This window comes from Haliotis rufescens, unplaced genomic scaffold (assembly GCF_023055435.1).
Source record: "Haliotis rufescens isolate VD_foot unplaced genomic scaffold, xgHalRufe1.0.p SCAF_6, whole genome shotgun sequence".
Classification (NCBI taxonomy): Eukaryota; Metazoa; Mollusca; class Gastropoda; order Lepetellida; family Haliotidae; genus Haliotis; species Haliotis rufescens.
In genome coordinates this window covers 21,999,045-22,014,197 of record NW_025964334.1, presented here as the reverse complement: position 1 = coordinate 22,014,197, position 15,153 = coordinate 21,999,045, and the positions used below count along the sequence as shown (strand labels likewise).

General features: G+C 40.3%; 1 protein-coding gene across 1 annotated transcript in view; it reads left to right on the top strand.

The window, feature by feature from the left end:
- The window catches only part of LOC124150785 (U1 small nuclear ribonucleoprotein 70 kDa-like), a 118,342-nt gene extending 103,415 nt beyond the window's left edge, over positions 1-14,927 (top strand). The window contains exons 7-10 of the mRNA XM_046522858.2: positions 6,667-6,768; positions 10,527-10,608; positions 11,909-12,099; positions 13,325-14,927. Coding sequence (XP_046378814.1) covers positions 6,667-6,768; positions 10,527-10,608; positions 11,909-12,099; positions 13,325-13,677 — 728 coding nt within the window. The 3' untranslated portion in view covers positions 13,678-14,927. The remainder of the gene's footprint in view (positions 1-6,666; positions 6,769-10,526; positions 10,609-11,908; positions 12,100-13,324) is intronic.
- Positions 14,928-15,153: the final 226 nt, after the last annotated feature.

Below are 15,153 nucleotides of genomic sequence, written 5' to 3'. Positions count from 1 at the left end.
AAGTGAGACCCTTTAATATCAAGACTTTAATATAGGAGATTGTGTCTTGCTGTGGCAATTTATGAGGCTATTTTGAAAAGCCACAGATTAACCTTTAAAACTTTACTATGAATTGCTTCAAGAATGGTGTTCTGGATTTTTATGTTAAAAGTCAGTACTCTTTTTAGAACCACCAGGTTTTCGCTCAGGCTTACATTCTTGAGAACATTGATTCATCTGTCAGTACTGGGTAAAGTCGTTAAAGTTACTCTCTTAAGTACTGGTACACCCTAACTATCTCAACACAGTTTGAGGTAGCAATATCTTCTATATCACCCAGATGAAACAATGTAGAAAATCCTGGCCCATGTGACAGTACAGTGGAAGACTCTGAAAGCATGAAGGGCTGTTCTGATGGCGAACTATCCTTCCTCCAGGATGATATACACTGATCCCCTCCTGGCGTATATTACACTGTGAGATGTAAGGGGTTAAAGTGGTGGGCGGACAGGATTCAGGCTGTATGAAATTCTGTCATTCTTGTCTGCAGATTTCTGAACCAAGTGGCTTGCCAACAATCTAATGAAGAAGTAGAACCACAGGGCGACTTCATCTCTGGCTGATAAAACACCTCCAACCCATTTCCCTACTTTTTCAACCTACACGCATCACTTTCAAAATGTAACTAATCATGGTTATTTTAAGAAGTACTACAGTTTAATTGGACAATATTCAAGAAACACACTTTACAGCCTTATATAAATTGGAAAGTGTTGTCTGCAATGAATCTTGAAATAGAAAATAGTTTTAATTGGGATGCATATTAAGCTATTCAAGTATGTGAATAAATAAGTTCTTTTTTGCACCATTGCACAGACTTGTTTTTAGATAAATGCTGGTTACGTGGTTAAGGTATAAATCTTGCAGAAGTTAAAAAGATGAAAAAGGTGGATAATTATTTGCTGACAAGGGAAAGTTGCTTGTTAAGGCCGTATGATATGTGGTTGCAGTCCAAGTGCTGTTCGAAGTACATGGGGAAAGAGATGGATGCCATTCTTCTACACTGGGGTTGTTGTAATGGGAGGAAATGCTCAATGCTCTTTTATTGATTTTTTAGAAACTTTGAGGGAATGCTAGGAAATTTGAGATGTGTGTGATGAAAACAAAGCAAATATATCACCTAATTGTCTCATTAGTGCAGGGATGAAAGGAAAACTGAGAATTATTGAAAATGCAAACATTTATGGACATAATAGAACAACATGGCTATGATGAGCTTATTTTCTGTAGGTAAAGGGAAAGGAAACAGGCAGGATTATTTCAAAAATTAAAAAATTGATAAAAGTTTTCATTAAATTTGAAATTTGTGAACTTGTTGAAAGTTCCAGGTTGGTCATTTTTCAGTTCCAACACACTTAAAATCTCTTTAAAAATAAGGGGTTTCGAGTTGTGCTTCTAAAAATTCACAACCTTTGTATGAAGGTATTTGTCCCACAATTATTTCTGAACAAAAAGGATGTGAATTAGAACCAGCATGTCCTGTATCTAAGCATGCAGAACCACCATGGTGAAGATGACCATTTGTCTGGTGGAGGCACTGCCACAGCTTTGTCCAACAATTATTTTTCGACAAACATGATGTAATATGAAGCCAGCAATTCCTGCATGTAGAACCACATAGATGAGGATGTCTAGTTGTCTGGTTGAGACACTGTCACGAAGCCTGTCGTCTGTTGATATGATTGATGCCTCCCTCATGTCCTACAAATGTTTGCCAAGGTCGTTTTAGTGTAAGCACTTGTATTCTGATGAGGGCCTGTGTTTATTCATCTGGCCAGAAGTGTAACCCATTGTCCGGTCAATTGGGGGACTCTTGGTGAGTCTCAATCAGCATCTTCATCAACATTCACTACTCCGCTCCCCCATTAACCTAAGTTGGTGTCCAGAGGATCTGGTGATGGTAATATCCCTTGACCATTTATGTGCATCCAGATTAGCAGCATTCCAGCCAGTGGTGTTGAGATTTGAGATTTGGGTGGTCCAGGTTTCAGATCGGTTAATTTTCAAGGACAGAACATGACTGATGTCCAAAATTATTTGAGATTTTTTTTTCACAACTTGACAATGGCAAGAATTTCTCATCAAAACCTGAAAAAATCCATCCAAATCCCCTTTCACTGGTCACTGGTGGTAGAACCCTGTGAAGATTCAGTTTACAATAGGTGAAGAATTGGTCTTGAGCAAAACATGCTTGTTGTAAGAGGCAACTAACGGGATCGGGTGGTCAGGCTTGTGACTTGGTTGGTACATGTCATTGTATCCCAATTGCATAGATCAATGCTCATGGTGTTGAGATTTAGCTTGAATATTGCTGTCTGCAGCGTTACAAAAGCAAAATAGGGAAAACCTTGTGGTAGAGGCCACCATTTGTGCTACTTCTACTGATTACTACATAGAGTTGGGTGAAGAATGTGCAGCACTTGTCCGGTGATGTTGGCATGCAACAAGTCGGCACCAAGGTTCTAACTAAGCTAGTGTTGAGGAATGTGGAGGTCTCGTGATCCAAGTCCCCAGAATTAGCTTGTGTGAATTAGAGTTAAGATAGTTGAAACTGAGCTGTAGAAGAGAGAGAATTGTCACTTGATGAAGGAGTAAGCATATACTCCAAAACGTTGCTTCTCATAATAAAGAAGTTGACATCCATAAATTCTCTCTCGTGTGTATCCCTTTTAAATGCCATTCAAAGACTTGAGCTGCATATATACACAGCAATTGAGTTATGAGGGAAAGTTCAAGTCTTGCTGATGTGCCCTGGGACAAACTTCTTCCTCCACTGTTTCCACTTGACAGATAATCCCTTCCTGCTGGTTGATGGACTTCTGGCTGTTCTCCCAATCATGACATATTGTTTGGTCATTCTGGCCCAGCTTGGTGATTAGTTCATTCTTATCCCTCAGTGGCTTTCACAACCACCCCATGTTTGTTTCTGTCTTGTTGTGAATTGGCCTTGATTCTGTGATAGTGTCCAGCGTTAGTTTGATACTTTGTGTGTCAAAGTCGGCTTAAACTAATGCTAGTGTATCGGCCATAAAATTTCTGCGTCCCGTGAAGGGATTCTAATCACAGACCTTCTGATCCGGGGTCGGATGCCTTTTCCACATGACCAAAGAGCTTAAACCCCTTCATCAGACTGGCAAGGTAAGGATTTCATCTGTGGGATGACTCCACACCCTGCTACACTGACAAGGTAAGGATGTCATCTGTGGGATGACTCCACACCCTCCTACACTAGCAAGAACAGTTTCAGGCTTATGGTAAATAACAAAAGGATGTTATTCCTCATTTGTTTTGAGGATTATCATCTCCGATTCAGTCTTTCAATTTCAAGCTGATATAGTTCAATCATGTAACACAGTATCAGTCCATATATCAGATCCAACTGACACCCCACCAGGCCGCTTTATGTGGCAGTTCCCTACCCGTAGCTGCACGATGAGTACCGGCTGGTCTTGGAATGGAGCCGAGGTTGTGTGAAGCCACTAATTATGATGAGACCATGCTAATCACTGAAACCACCCATGATGGCTACTTATAATGAAACACCTCATTATTGCTTGTAATTTGATAATGAAGTAATTGTCTGGCTTGTAATGGAATCAATGTGACTATTACCCACTATATATAATTATCTGCAATGCTGATAGTAGATATTGAATTCTTGAAAATGAGTCATCATTGGGGAAAAAAATGGTAATCAATTCAGGACTAGTAAGTACATTATTATGTGAATAAAGACTAATATGTGTATGGTCTACAAAGCAGTATAATGATAACATATGGTTAGGACAAAATTATCAAATATATCCCGAAATTGCAGGATATGGACGGTGAAGAATAACATAGCACAGATCTGATGGAACATGGCACTATTCTGCCTGTATTATATGAGTATGTGATAAATCATAATGTTGTACAATTGGTATTATGGCTCTGCTTTAACAGAATTAAAGAGTATATCCAACTTATATTACCAGTACAAGAGCAGTGTTTGACATTAAGCATGAAAATAAAGGGAGTCCTTGTCGTAATGTTTGTTGTGAATTGAAGATTTAAGGGTTCCCCATATTCTATACTATAAAAGCAAAGCTGATATAAAGTTCTGCAGTGATAATGAAGTATGATGTAGTTATCTGACAGAATTAAAGGATATATTCCTATATCACTGGAGGGGAATGATGAAGAATGATAATATGGCTCTGATCTAATAGGATGAAGGAATATATCTAGCCTATAATACATGAGGGTGTGATAATGAAGTAGGGCTCCTCATCCCGTATTCCCCAGCCTCCTAGAAAGTGTCCTGACTGCTGTATCCAGATATATGTGGCAGATTGAGAGGCCGTTAGACATTGATCAGTTCCTAGAGAATAATGACCTTTCCAGTAATTAGTTTTCATTGACAAGTACCTCCACATTGGTTATAAACACTGATCATCTACGTGACGGAACTTCATACCAGCGTTATCTTCCCTGAAAGAGGATTCTTTTCCAGTTTTTCTTATTTTGAACTATTTTGGGGTTGTTCAATTTAGTATACATTACAGGTTTGACATTTCATCCGACTCGTTCGGAAATTTGACTAATCGGGATGAATGTTTGTATTCTGACGTTTTTGATGGCACTAATATTACTCTTGTTTCAGCTGAGCTTTTATGTTACTGCAAGAGTGCTAGGATGATACAAGATATTCACGTCGTTTGTTACAAACGCTTCGAAAATCTTGACATCTCGGTGTTTAAAGAAAAATAACGGATAGTATGTGTTAGTATATGAAGAGAAATAGGAAAGCCATGATCGTGGATTGGTAAGTCAGGGTCGATGAAACAAAAGGGAAAAAAGCATGTTATAAAGCATACAGCTATTTAAATGATTGGTAAGTTGGTTATAAAATGGGTACAAAATTTGGATTGGTAAGTGATTAAATTTTGCAAAACAATTGCACCAATTTGATTGGTAGGTTGTTGTACTGAAATCTTTGTGGGTGTTGTAAGTGCGCCCGGTAAGTGTGAATATACATGCAGGATTTGGCGGGTAAATCCCAGGGACCGGGACTAATGGCGGTATTCCTTATTTCTCTTCAGACATCAGCCAAACATGATGGCCTAACGGGGCATCCATGTTGCCTAAACATACGAAAGATTGCTCAAACTTAACAGTCACATAGGTTTGTATGTGTGGTAAGCGTGGGTGTATTCTAGCTGGGACAAGATGATTGGTTTAAACATTCATTGTTTCTAAATTCTCCCAAAGTGGGTCAGATCTTGTCCAATCGCGAAAATCCTACAGCTTTAAAAAGACTTATAGTGTGGATCAGTAAATCTTTTTTTTTAGGATGTAGTTTTGAGTGTGCAATGATAAGTATGTTTTAACTTATTTCATGCAATTAGCACACGGTAAACGGAATTGGATCTTCAAATAGTATTCATGACAACAACATTTTTAATTATTATTTTTTTAATTTTTTTTTCGGGAAGCCTGTTCCTTTTCAAAAGTTTAAAGGGGGAAAGAACTCCAGGACTGGGTGATTAACTGGTAAAAAGTACAAAATACTACTCAAAAACTGTCACATCTTTTCCTAAAATGGTAAGGGAGGGAATCTGATTTTGTAATGCAATTTTTGTGACATTTTTGATGTGGTCAGGTAAGAATGGGTGTAATTTCGGGTAAGTTATTCGGGTAAGTAAAACAAACCCCCAGGAGGACTGCAAGATAGATGGCGTCGTTTCCATGGCGACCATGTATTCCGCCTTTGCAAGTCTGTCCAGATTTAGGAAGGGACCAACCGTTGTGAGCTGGGTAGGTAGGGTGGCGTAAGTGTTCTAACATTTTCAATCTTTCGTGTGACTTAGGGCTTTTTGCTGTTCAGGTTATAAGATTTCAAAATTTCTAAATTTTCTATGCAGGTAGGTATGAATGACACTTTGTGTCGGTTAACCAAGGGAAGCTTGTTTTCAGCTAACAGTGGAATATGATGACCTGTGTCAAGTTCTAAATGCCATGCTTATCCACACTGGTCCACATTTTGGAATTCCAAGAAATATTCCCAGTTCTTACGATGGGAGGATATTTTAGAATGTTTTTAAAAGGTTGATTTTGGAAAGTGGCATTTATAGCAGCTCATCCTTTCCTTTCCTTAATGGTAAGCAAGGATTGGAAGGGGAGTTTGTTATGAATGTTGGACTCTTGAGACTGTGAGACTCCTAAGTGTGGATGAGTGTTTATACATTGATGTTGTTTTTCAGAAATACAGTGAGACAAGGTGCACCAATTGAGATCATAGAGATCTGCACTCTTGTTGCTAGGCAACAACAATCCATTTCTAACCATGACAAATTTCAGAAAATTCTTTTAGCCCAAAGAGAAATTTGACAGTACAAAGATATCTTTGTGATTTTATTGCCTCTTTGATCACTTTTCGGAAACAACTGAAAGGGAGGTAAATCTCGTAAGTAGTTGCAAGAAATGGTTCCCTTATAAAAGAAATTGGAGCATGAGAGTATTTGTCATAATGAACAATAAAGTACTGGTAAGTATGGCACGAGTGTAGATTTCTTCTAGTATCTGCTTCTTTGGCTAAAACACCAAAAACTATTTGTATTTTCATTTGTGATCTGTGTTTTCTTTTAGCTGCTTATAAGCATGCTGATGGTAAGAAGATTGACGGGCGCCGTGTACTGGTTGACGTTGAGCGAGGCCGGACTGTCAAGGGATGGCGACCCAGGCGACTAGGTGGGTAGCTGTGAGTGAATGGTGGTGATGATTTTTCTAGCTACATCAAGACAGCCTGTGCACATCTAGTTCAGCCAGGCAAACCAGCAGGTGGATGAGAATGACAAACATGATCCTCGTCATCTGGGCATGATCAAATCAGCCTTGTCATGCACTGTTACACCAGATTGGTCTGTTCTTACTAAATACATGAGGTGTTGGGGACCTGTTCTGGCTTTTAATCACCATGGGCTGGAGGGGACCTATTCTAACATGGAATCTCCAGGGGTTCTGGGGATCTGTTCTGACATGGAATCACCATGGGGTGCTGGGGGATCTGTTCTGACATGGAATCTCCAGGGGTTCTGGGGGATCTGTTCTGACATGGAATCTCCAGGGGTGCTGGGGGATCTGTTCTGACATGGAGTCTCCAGAGGTGCTGGGGGATCTGTTCTGACATGGGGTCTCCAGGAGTGCTGGGGACCTATTCTAACATGGAATCTCCAGGGGTGCTGGGAACTTATTCTGACATGGAATCTCCAGGGGTTCTGGGGATCTGTTCTGACATGGGATCACCATGGGGTGGAAGGAACCTATTCTGACATGGGATCAGCCTGGGATGCACGGATATGGAACTACAATGTTCCCTGGTTGTGCCAATCAGTGACAACTAATATGTATGAAAGGATGAGTTCCTTTCTATTGCTTCTGTCCCAGGAGAACCCACACAGGGTTAGCACCTGACTCATGCATTGTTCCTTCATTGGACATACTTATCCGCTGGAGTGAATACAGTTATCTATTAATATATCGACATTGGCTTGTTCAATAAGGCATTGTTCAGTGATGGTCACACAGGTCAACGAGACCAAGACATGTAATGGCATATCAGTTGTGACATTGTCATTATCCACCAATGTTGTTACCCTTACATTTGTTGTTATCACATAACCGGTAAGTAATGGGAATGTCAGTCATTGTGAACATAGTGCAGTAGCTATGATTGACATGTTGGTTGGACCTGTGAAGAAACCCATGCTTGTTGTAAGAGGCGACTATGCTTGTCATAAGAGGCGACTATGCTTGTCGTAAGAGGCGACTAATTGGATCAGGTGGTCAGGCTCGCTGACTTGGTTGATGCATGTCATCGATCCCAATTGCATGGATCGATGCTCATGATGTCAATCACTGGATTGTCTGGTCCAGACTCGATTATTTACAGACCGCCATCATACAGCTGGAATATTGCTTAGTGCTGCGTAAAACAACAAACCAACCAACCAACCAACCAACCAACCAACCAACCAACCAACCAACCAACCAACCAAACTAACATGTCGGTTGTGTCATCAGTGTCCTTTGGTCAGATACTTGGAGTCCTGAAAACTAGATATTCAGTTCGACACTCGACACTCCAAAGGACAAAAGGGCTACGGTCAAACTTATAATGGGGTGGTCTAAGTAAATCTAACTACACCACTAAAGGACGTTAAGGACAACCAGATTCTTTCATATTGCTGTAGTTACTGTTGTGGTCATATCACTGGGTACCCATAACTGCATATGTTATTGCGATATCGCAACAAGTATACATTACTATACAATGTCTACATTCAAAGGATACCAGTTGCTTACTGACAGTGGGAGTCGAGCAGTATACACATGTCACAATGTTTCTGTCGCTTCAAGTCAGTTGGAGTAGTTCATTGAACAGTGAAACGTGACTACTCTGGGATTTTATCTGATATGTGTATTTTAGGGCATAGACCTTTTATATCATATAAGCTCGAGGCATTCGACTTTCTTGTGTGAATGTTTTCCAAAACAGGAAGTGACATTTGCATTTCACTTTTTAATTATGTAACTAGAGGCATGGTGGTACACATTCATATGTAAGTTTGTTTTTCAAGTGTTGGGCATTTAGAAATAGGTGGGGATGGTCCGTTTCCATTTTTAATGTAATGTAATCGCCTTTGTAGTTATTTCGGTCTGTCCTTTTGGTATTAATCTTTTTTGTCCGTAGTATGAAGCATGTGGAATAATATTCTCCATTTTGGCATTAATTTTATTCCACAGTAAGAAAACTATGAACACAATGACATGGTCATGACAGACTAAATATTGTCACATGAAAACATTGAACTTCTTTTGAGTAGTACAGAATGTTGTTTCAGCAATAGCGAGCAAATAATCTGCAAAGACCAATGTCTCATGTTAGGTTTGATTTTGAGAACAATAAGGTCAAGGTTCTCTACAACCAGGCTAATGTCACATGTTGGAATGTCATGTGTTCTGTCATCCCCAGTTACACACACTCCATGGAGCAGATAATGTAGGAGATTACAACGTCATACACAACCAAATAAGATCAATGTTGCAAGCAATATGTATGATGATATCAAATGTGGGAAACAGATGTGGACCAAAACACTTTACATTTGTGAAGACTTGTCAAGCTTATTCTTAAATCAGCATCATGGGCAGGGTTAGAAACTAACAGTTTTCGGCCACTAGTCCTTATAATGATAACATAAAGCAAAACCCTTAAAAAGGGCAAATTTCTACTAGTCCTTATGATACCTTTACCATTGGGCAGTTTGGCAAGGACTATAGGACTAGTGCCAACTTCTAACGCTGATGGCAAGCAGGTCTGTGAATTAAACTCCTCCACAGAACTCAAGTGGTTATTATCGTTAAGCCTCCTACCTGTATGTTTCTGTAAGGGTGTTGACCCAGCTGAATGCCACAAGACCCATCCTTCTCAAAGCCAAGTGCGTTCATGATGGACACTCTTGCACCTTGTTATATATCCTGGATCGCTTATGTTTATCAAAGACAGTGGCAGTTCTTAGGCTATCAATGTCTCAAACACTGTGACACAGTTTGCGGTTGCTTAATCTTGTCAATTTGACAAAAAATAATTAATTAGGTTGTCTTCATTTGTTAAATGACCATATGAGCACAAGAACAGTATTCAAATTTTTGAAAACCTTCCTTAATCCAAAAGCAGCCAAATACCACTTTTCACTGTACTTTTTGGCAAAGCAATGCTGTAGTATTCCTCCCCTGTACACAACTGGCGCCGAGTGCCATCTCATGCAGGTTCATGTGAAAAAGCCATTAATCTGTAGTCACATCTACAGGAATCAGAGTACATTTATGTCAATTGTTAAATTGGGTGATGACATTGCTGAGAATCGGTGATCTTTGCCTGTGCATGTCTTGCCTTCATCATGTAACATGGCTGTTGACCAAAGCGATGATGGATAAGTACCAGTGGAGTTGATGAGGCAGGGGCATGCACAACATCGTATCAGCACTAATTGTTGATGTGCAGGTTCAGTTTGAATTGGAAGTGCAGTGTCATTGTAACAGTGTGCACGGGAGGGAACTGTGAAGACACACGATTAACCTGAGTTTTAGTAATAGGCTATCACTTTAAACACAACCAGGTCAATGGAAATTTTTCTCAGGCCATGACATCCTGACCTAGCTTGTGACTCACAAGTCCATGGATTTGGTCTAACATGATTAAACTAAACATGTTGACAGAGTGATGTTGTGTTTAGGACATTTAAACAGTGGAAAAAGTTAGGGGAAGTTTGCATTGAGTGCAGCAATTGATAATCGAGCGGACTGTGGTACAAAATGTGACATTGTGTGAATGTCAACAATTTAATGTCATTTATTTTTATATCAATTGTTGGGTTAAGTTCTATTGATATTTCATCTTTGTCTCATTTGTGGAATGTAATTGTCATGGTTTCATTGATTTTCAGGTGGGGGACTAGGCGGAACCCGTAAAGGTGGGCCGGACGAGAACACGCGCTTCTCCGGACGTGATGAGTACGCACGTGAAAGGTGAGAGCTGCTTGGCGTCACACATAGCTTTGTTATCCTGTTTGTCAAGCATGTACTTAAGTATTAATTGAAAGATGAGGAAGACCACCAAATCCTGTCACGGCATGTGTAGAGAGTTGAATAATACGACCTTCAACAGTCAGTTTTTACAAAACTGAGCCAGTTTGTCTAAGAATGCTTAGGGGATGTTGTGAGCGCATTTGAAGTACATAGAGGACAGACATAGCTATTCATGAAATAAGTTTTCTACACAATAAACTTCAGTAGCCTATCCAGTGTTTAAATGAAGGATAAACTTCAACAACCCTTGTAAAACACCAGTTTTAAAGTAATTAAAGGCTTTACGGGTCCCTTGATTCAGGTACAACAGCAGAAACAACTCATAGACCAAATGAGCCCCTTAGCTTGGAACACCACTAATCCTTCTGAGAATGTGGTCAGTGTACGGCCCCCAGCAGTTTCAGGTTACCGTACTTGATGTGAAGGCAGTGTACGAGTCATTCTTTTAGCAACCATACTTCATAGGAAGCCAGTGTCTAGACAATTCATCAAGATGTTTTTTGTTTGTTTGTTGTTGTTTTTGTTTAACGCCGCGCTCAGCAATATTCAAGCTATATGACGGCAGTCTGTATATAATCAAGTCTCGACCAGACAGTCCAGTGATTGACATCATGGGCAACGATCCACACAATTGTGATCGATGACATGCATCAACCAAGTCAGCGAGCCTGACAACAGATCCCATTAGTCGCCTCTTACGACAAGGATAGTCGCCTTTTATGGCAAGCATGGGTTGCTGAAGACCTATTCTACCCCAGATTTTCACGGCTCTATTCAAGAACTCAGCAGCCATTATGCCACCGTGTACGCAATATGTAGGCAGTGAGTAGGCTTAATCTGTAACATGTTGGCAGCCCATGTGTCAGCATTGTATAGACTTGTGATAGTTTTCCTATACTTTTTGTCTAGTCGAACCATGAAACTCACAAAGAAGACAGTGAAACTATGTCTGATCTTGTGCGTGGGCTTCTTCCATATTCCAATATCAAACTTTCTTTTTCAAACATGGATTTAACAGATTGTTGAGATTTGTTTGGATATGTTCACTGTGTTGCAAGGCCCTGACTGAATCAGCCAGGCCACACAGATGCTGTAACTATCAGGAGTGTCAGTGTCTCCTTGGTGAGTTTCTAACCACTTACTGTGTCAGCAGCCTCGGTCTCAGCTTCCAGCTCGGAGTCCTGTTCCTCATCAACAGTTTCCATAATCATGTATAGACTAATCTTTATTTATATCACAGTTTCCGTGGGGATGAGAGAGGAGTTGGTGGTGGAGGAGGAGGAGGCCGTGAGCGTTCCCGTAGCAGGGAGCGAGAACGTCGCAGCCGTGAGCGAGAACGTGAACGTCCCAGACGCCGCAGCAGGAGCCGAGAGAAGCGTCGATCCCGCAGTCGTGAGAGGAGGAGAAGCAGGGACAGAGATGCACCTGATGGTAAAAAACAAACACTTACATCTTGACCCATTACAGAATGTTTAACAGCATCGGCCAGAAAGATTAACTGCAGAATATATTCAGATATAGGGATGTAATGGACTGACCAAGTGATATTCTTGGGGGATTAGGGACTGGGATTTTGTATCGAGATTAGATGTCTTTTCACCAGATTTTATTTAAAACTATGAACCTGATTTTTGTGGCAGGCAATTTCTTTTCTTTTTTTCAACAGTCTGAAGCATAATTATTATTTTTTCAAGAATTTTCAGATACAATCTATTATTTCAATAAAATTCCAGTCCCTCCTCAGAATGTCAAATGATAAATCACTAAAGGTACAGGATGCCTTTACCCTGTGTTATTAGAATTTGTCTGCAGCACTCTACTGCTTGTCATAAGCAGGGGTGAGATTCTTCCACAAATTTTAGTGACCACAAATTTGTTAAAATCAGATGTCTTCCACCATTAACACCCCCAAATTATGGACCACACTCCATTGCAAAGAAGTTTCTGCTGAAAAGGAAAATATCCATTCTCATCCCTGCGTAAGAGATGACTGGTGTGGGTCAGCAGTTGACTTGCATGTTACTATGACATGAGGGCATTGGACATTGATCCTAACATCCACATGTAGTTTCTCAGCCAAGAATTAATTATCTACCGCTGCATTGATATGACTTGGAAGTTGCTGAATATCATGTTAACCAGCAAACAGTTCTTACGATTTTGATCGCTGAAGTCTTTTTAAATGGAAATGTAAGTATAGTAGAGGGAGGCCAAACAACCTTTAAGAAGTTGAAAAATAAAACAACTTCTTTCTGGTATTGGTATTGTAATATCAGGAACAATGACGATTCCGGTTTGGAATTGGTCCCTGCCATCTATGCTGGTCATAAGAGTCTACCAAAGGGATCAGGTGCTCAGGCTTAATCACCTGGTTGACAGCGTATCCTCATACCCTGACAGGGTGGATCGTTGCACACATCGATCACTGGACTGTGTGGCCCAGTCCCGATTTGTTTATATAACGGCTACTGTCATATAGCTGGAATATTGCTGAGCTTGGCATTTCACAAAAAACGTACAAACATGTTGGACAGTCACATATCATAACACATTGGTATCAGGTCATAAAGCACATTCAGTTTCGTTTAGGTGGGAAAGAATTGTATAACGCTTTGTGGTATAAAGGAGACAGATAACTTAAATTTGTTTGTTTCAGAAGAGGAAATGGGACGTTCCAAGGACAGGAAGCGCTCTAGACGCAGCCGTTCCCGTGATCGTAAAAGGAGCAGGTCCCGCGACAGGAAGCGTAGTCGCCGCAGCCGCAGCAAGGAACGTCGCAGACGACGAGAAGGTGGTGAAGATGGTTTTGACGATGTTGTGGTCAAGACGGAGAAGGGTGACGACTACGGCTATGGTGGCATCAATGGGAGTGGAAATGTTCCTCAAGAACCGGAACAACCGGCACCCGAGGAGGCTGCACCACCACCGGACAACAATGGGAGTTTGCCTGGCACCGAGACACAAAAAGAGCCAGAACCACCACAGGAAGAGGATGGATACGGAGAATGAAGACCATCCAAGTTTTCCAATTTTCCTTCGTGAGACAATAGGAACAGTCTTGACATTTTGCACATGTATTTGAGTTGGTGTTCTACTGAGCTAGGTCACGTTTGTGTTGTATGCTCTGCTAGCACTTTACCACACTCAGAATTAACACTTCAAGCCCTGGTACATATACCACTGGAATATGTCTCAATACTCCCACAAATTCAAGTATTGCAGTGACTTAAATTTGCTCATCTCATGCTGTTGGTATGTTACGTGTGTGTATATAGGGGGTAAATATTCCGTAACTTGTCGTCACATCAACAATCATCACTCTTGCCAGCGTCATTTTGCTTGAGTTTTGTGAAATTGGAAAATCTAAATCGATGAGTTTGTCAATTTCTATTCCAGAATTAAAGTCTCTGCATCCCTAATTTGATTTTTTCATCATGATCCTAGTCGATTGTTCTCAGCTTTGTTTTAAGGATCGTTTACAATGTTTTATGTATTGCAATTACCATTTTATGTCCCTGTTTGAAATGCCAAGCTCTATAAAATGGCAGTCATTGTAGTGCTTGGAAATATTTTCTGTAAATGTTTGCAATCCTCCTGAGAAAGAGTTTAGTCTCTCAAAGCACAAACACGTTTCTTAGAACTTTGAGGCTGTGCATCCGCATTCCAACAGCAAATCATCCCAGTCAGTAATAAATTCATTAGACCACCATTGTTCAGAGAAAAGGCATCTTTGTTATCATTAATTTTAAATTGTCATGAAGTTCATTTGCAAATTTTTAATATGTTACGCTTTTGTGTCTTAGTAATTGTTGTGTAGATGAACTAATCAGATTACTCCTGGCAAATGTAGTAATTTAATTGGACTACTTATGGGTTGAGGATGGTCCAGAATTTAGAAGCTTTCTTGCATTCATCAGCATCCTTTCATTCTGGTTGCATCTCGGTATGAGCAGCCTCCAACCCACATAATCAGCTGAATAGGAAAAGCCCAGATGAAAATGATGGATTTTATCATCCAGCACTCCTTCACTTGATGAAAGATGGGGATCTGTGATGCCCTTTTCAATTTTGAAATTTCCTATATAATACTTTTGGCATTCCTCGAGTAGCCATGATTGGAAAGCCAGGATAAAGTTTCATGTATTTTCCTGCTCTGATTTCTCTTCCAGCTCTGTATTGTGGCCTGGGCACCTATTGGTAGTTTTGGTCGTTCTACACAACTGTAATGTTTGTCTACTGTAATAAAATGAACTAAATCAGATATGTGTTCGTGTTATGTTGAAACGAGTGGTATAACCTGCACTGGTGTCAGATATCGACTTGGGGACACTTAGTTGTTTGTTGGAAAGTGCCAACAAACAGTGCAGTTTATGCTGTAACAGGCCAGTGGGGAATTATGACTGATGCTTTCCCTAATGTTGAGTTATAATGTCCTGGTGAATAGTTCCGAGACTTGATGATGTTTGCCACACTAAACTACACTTT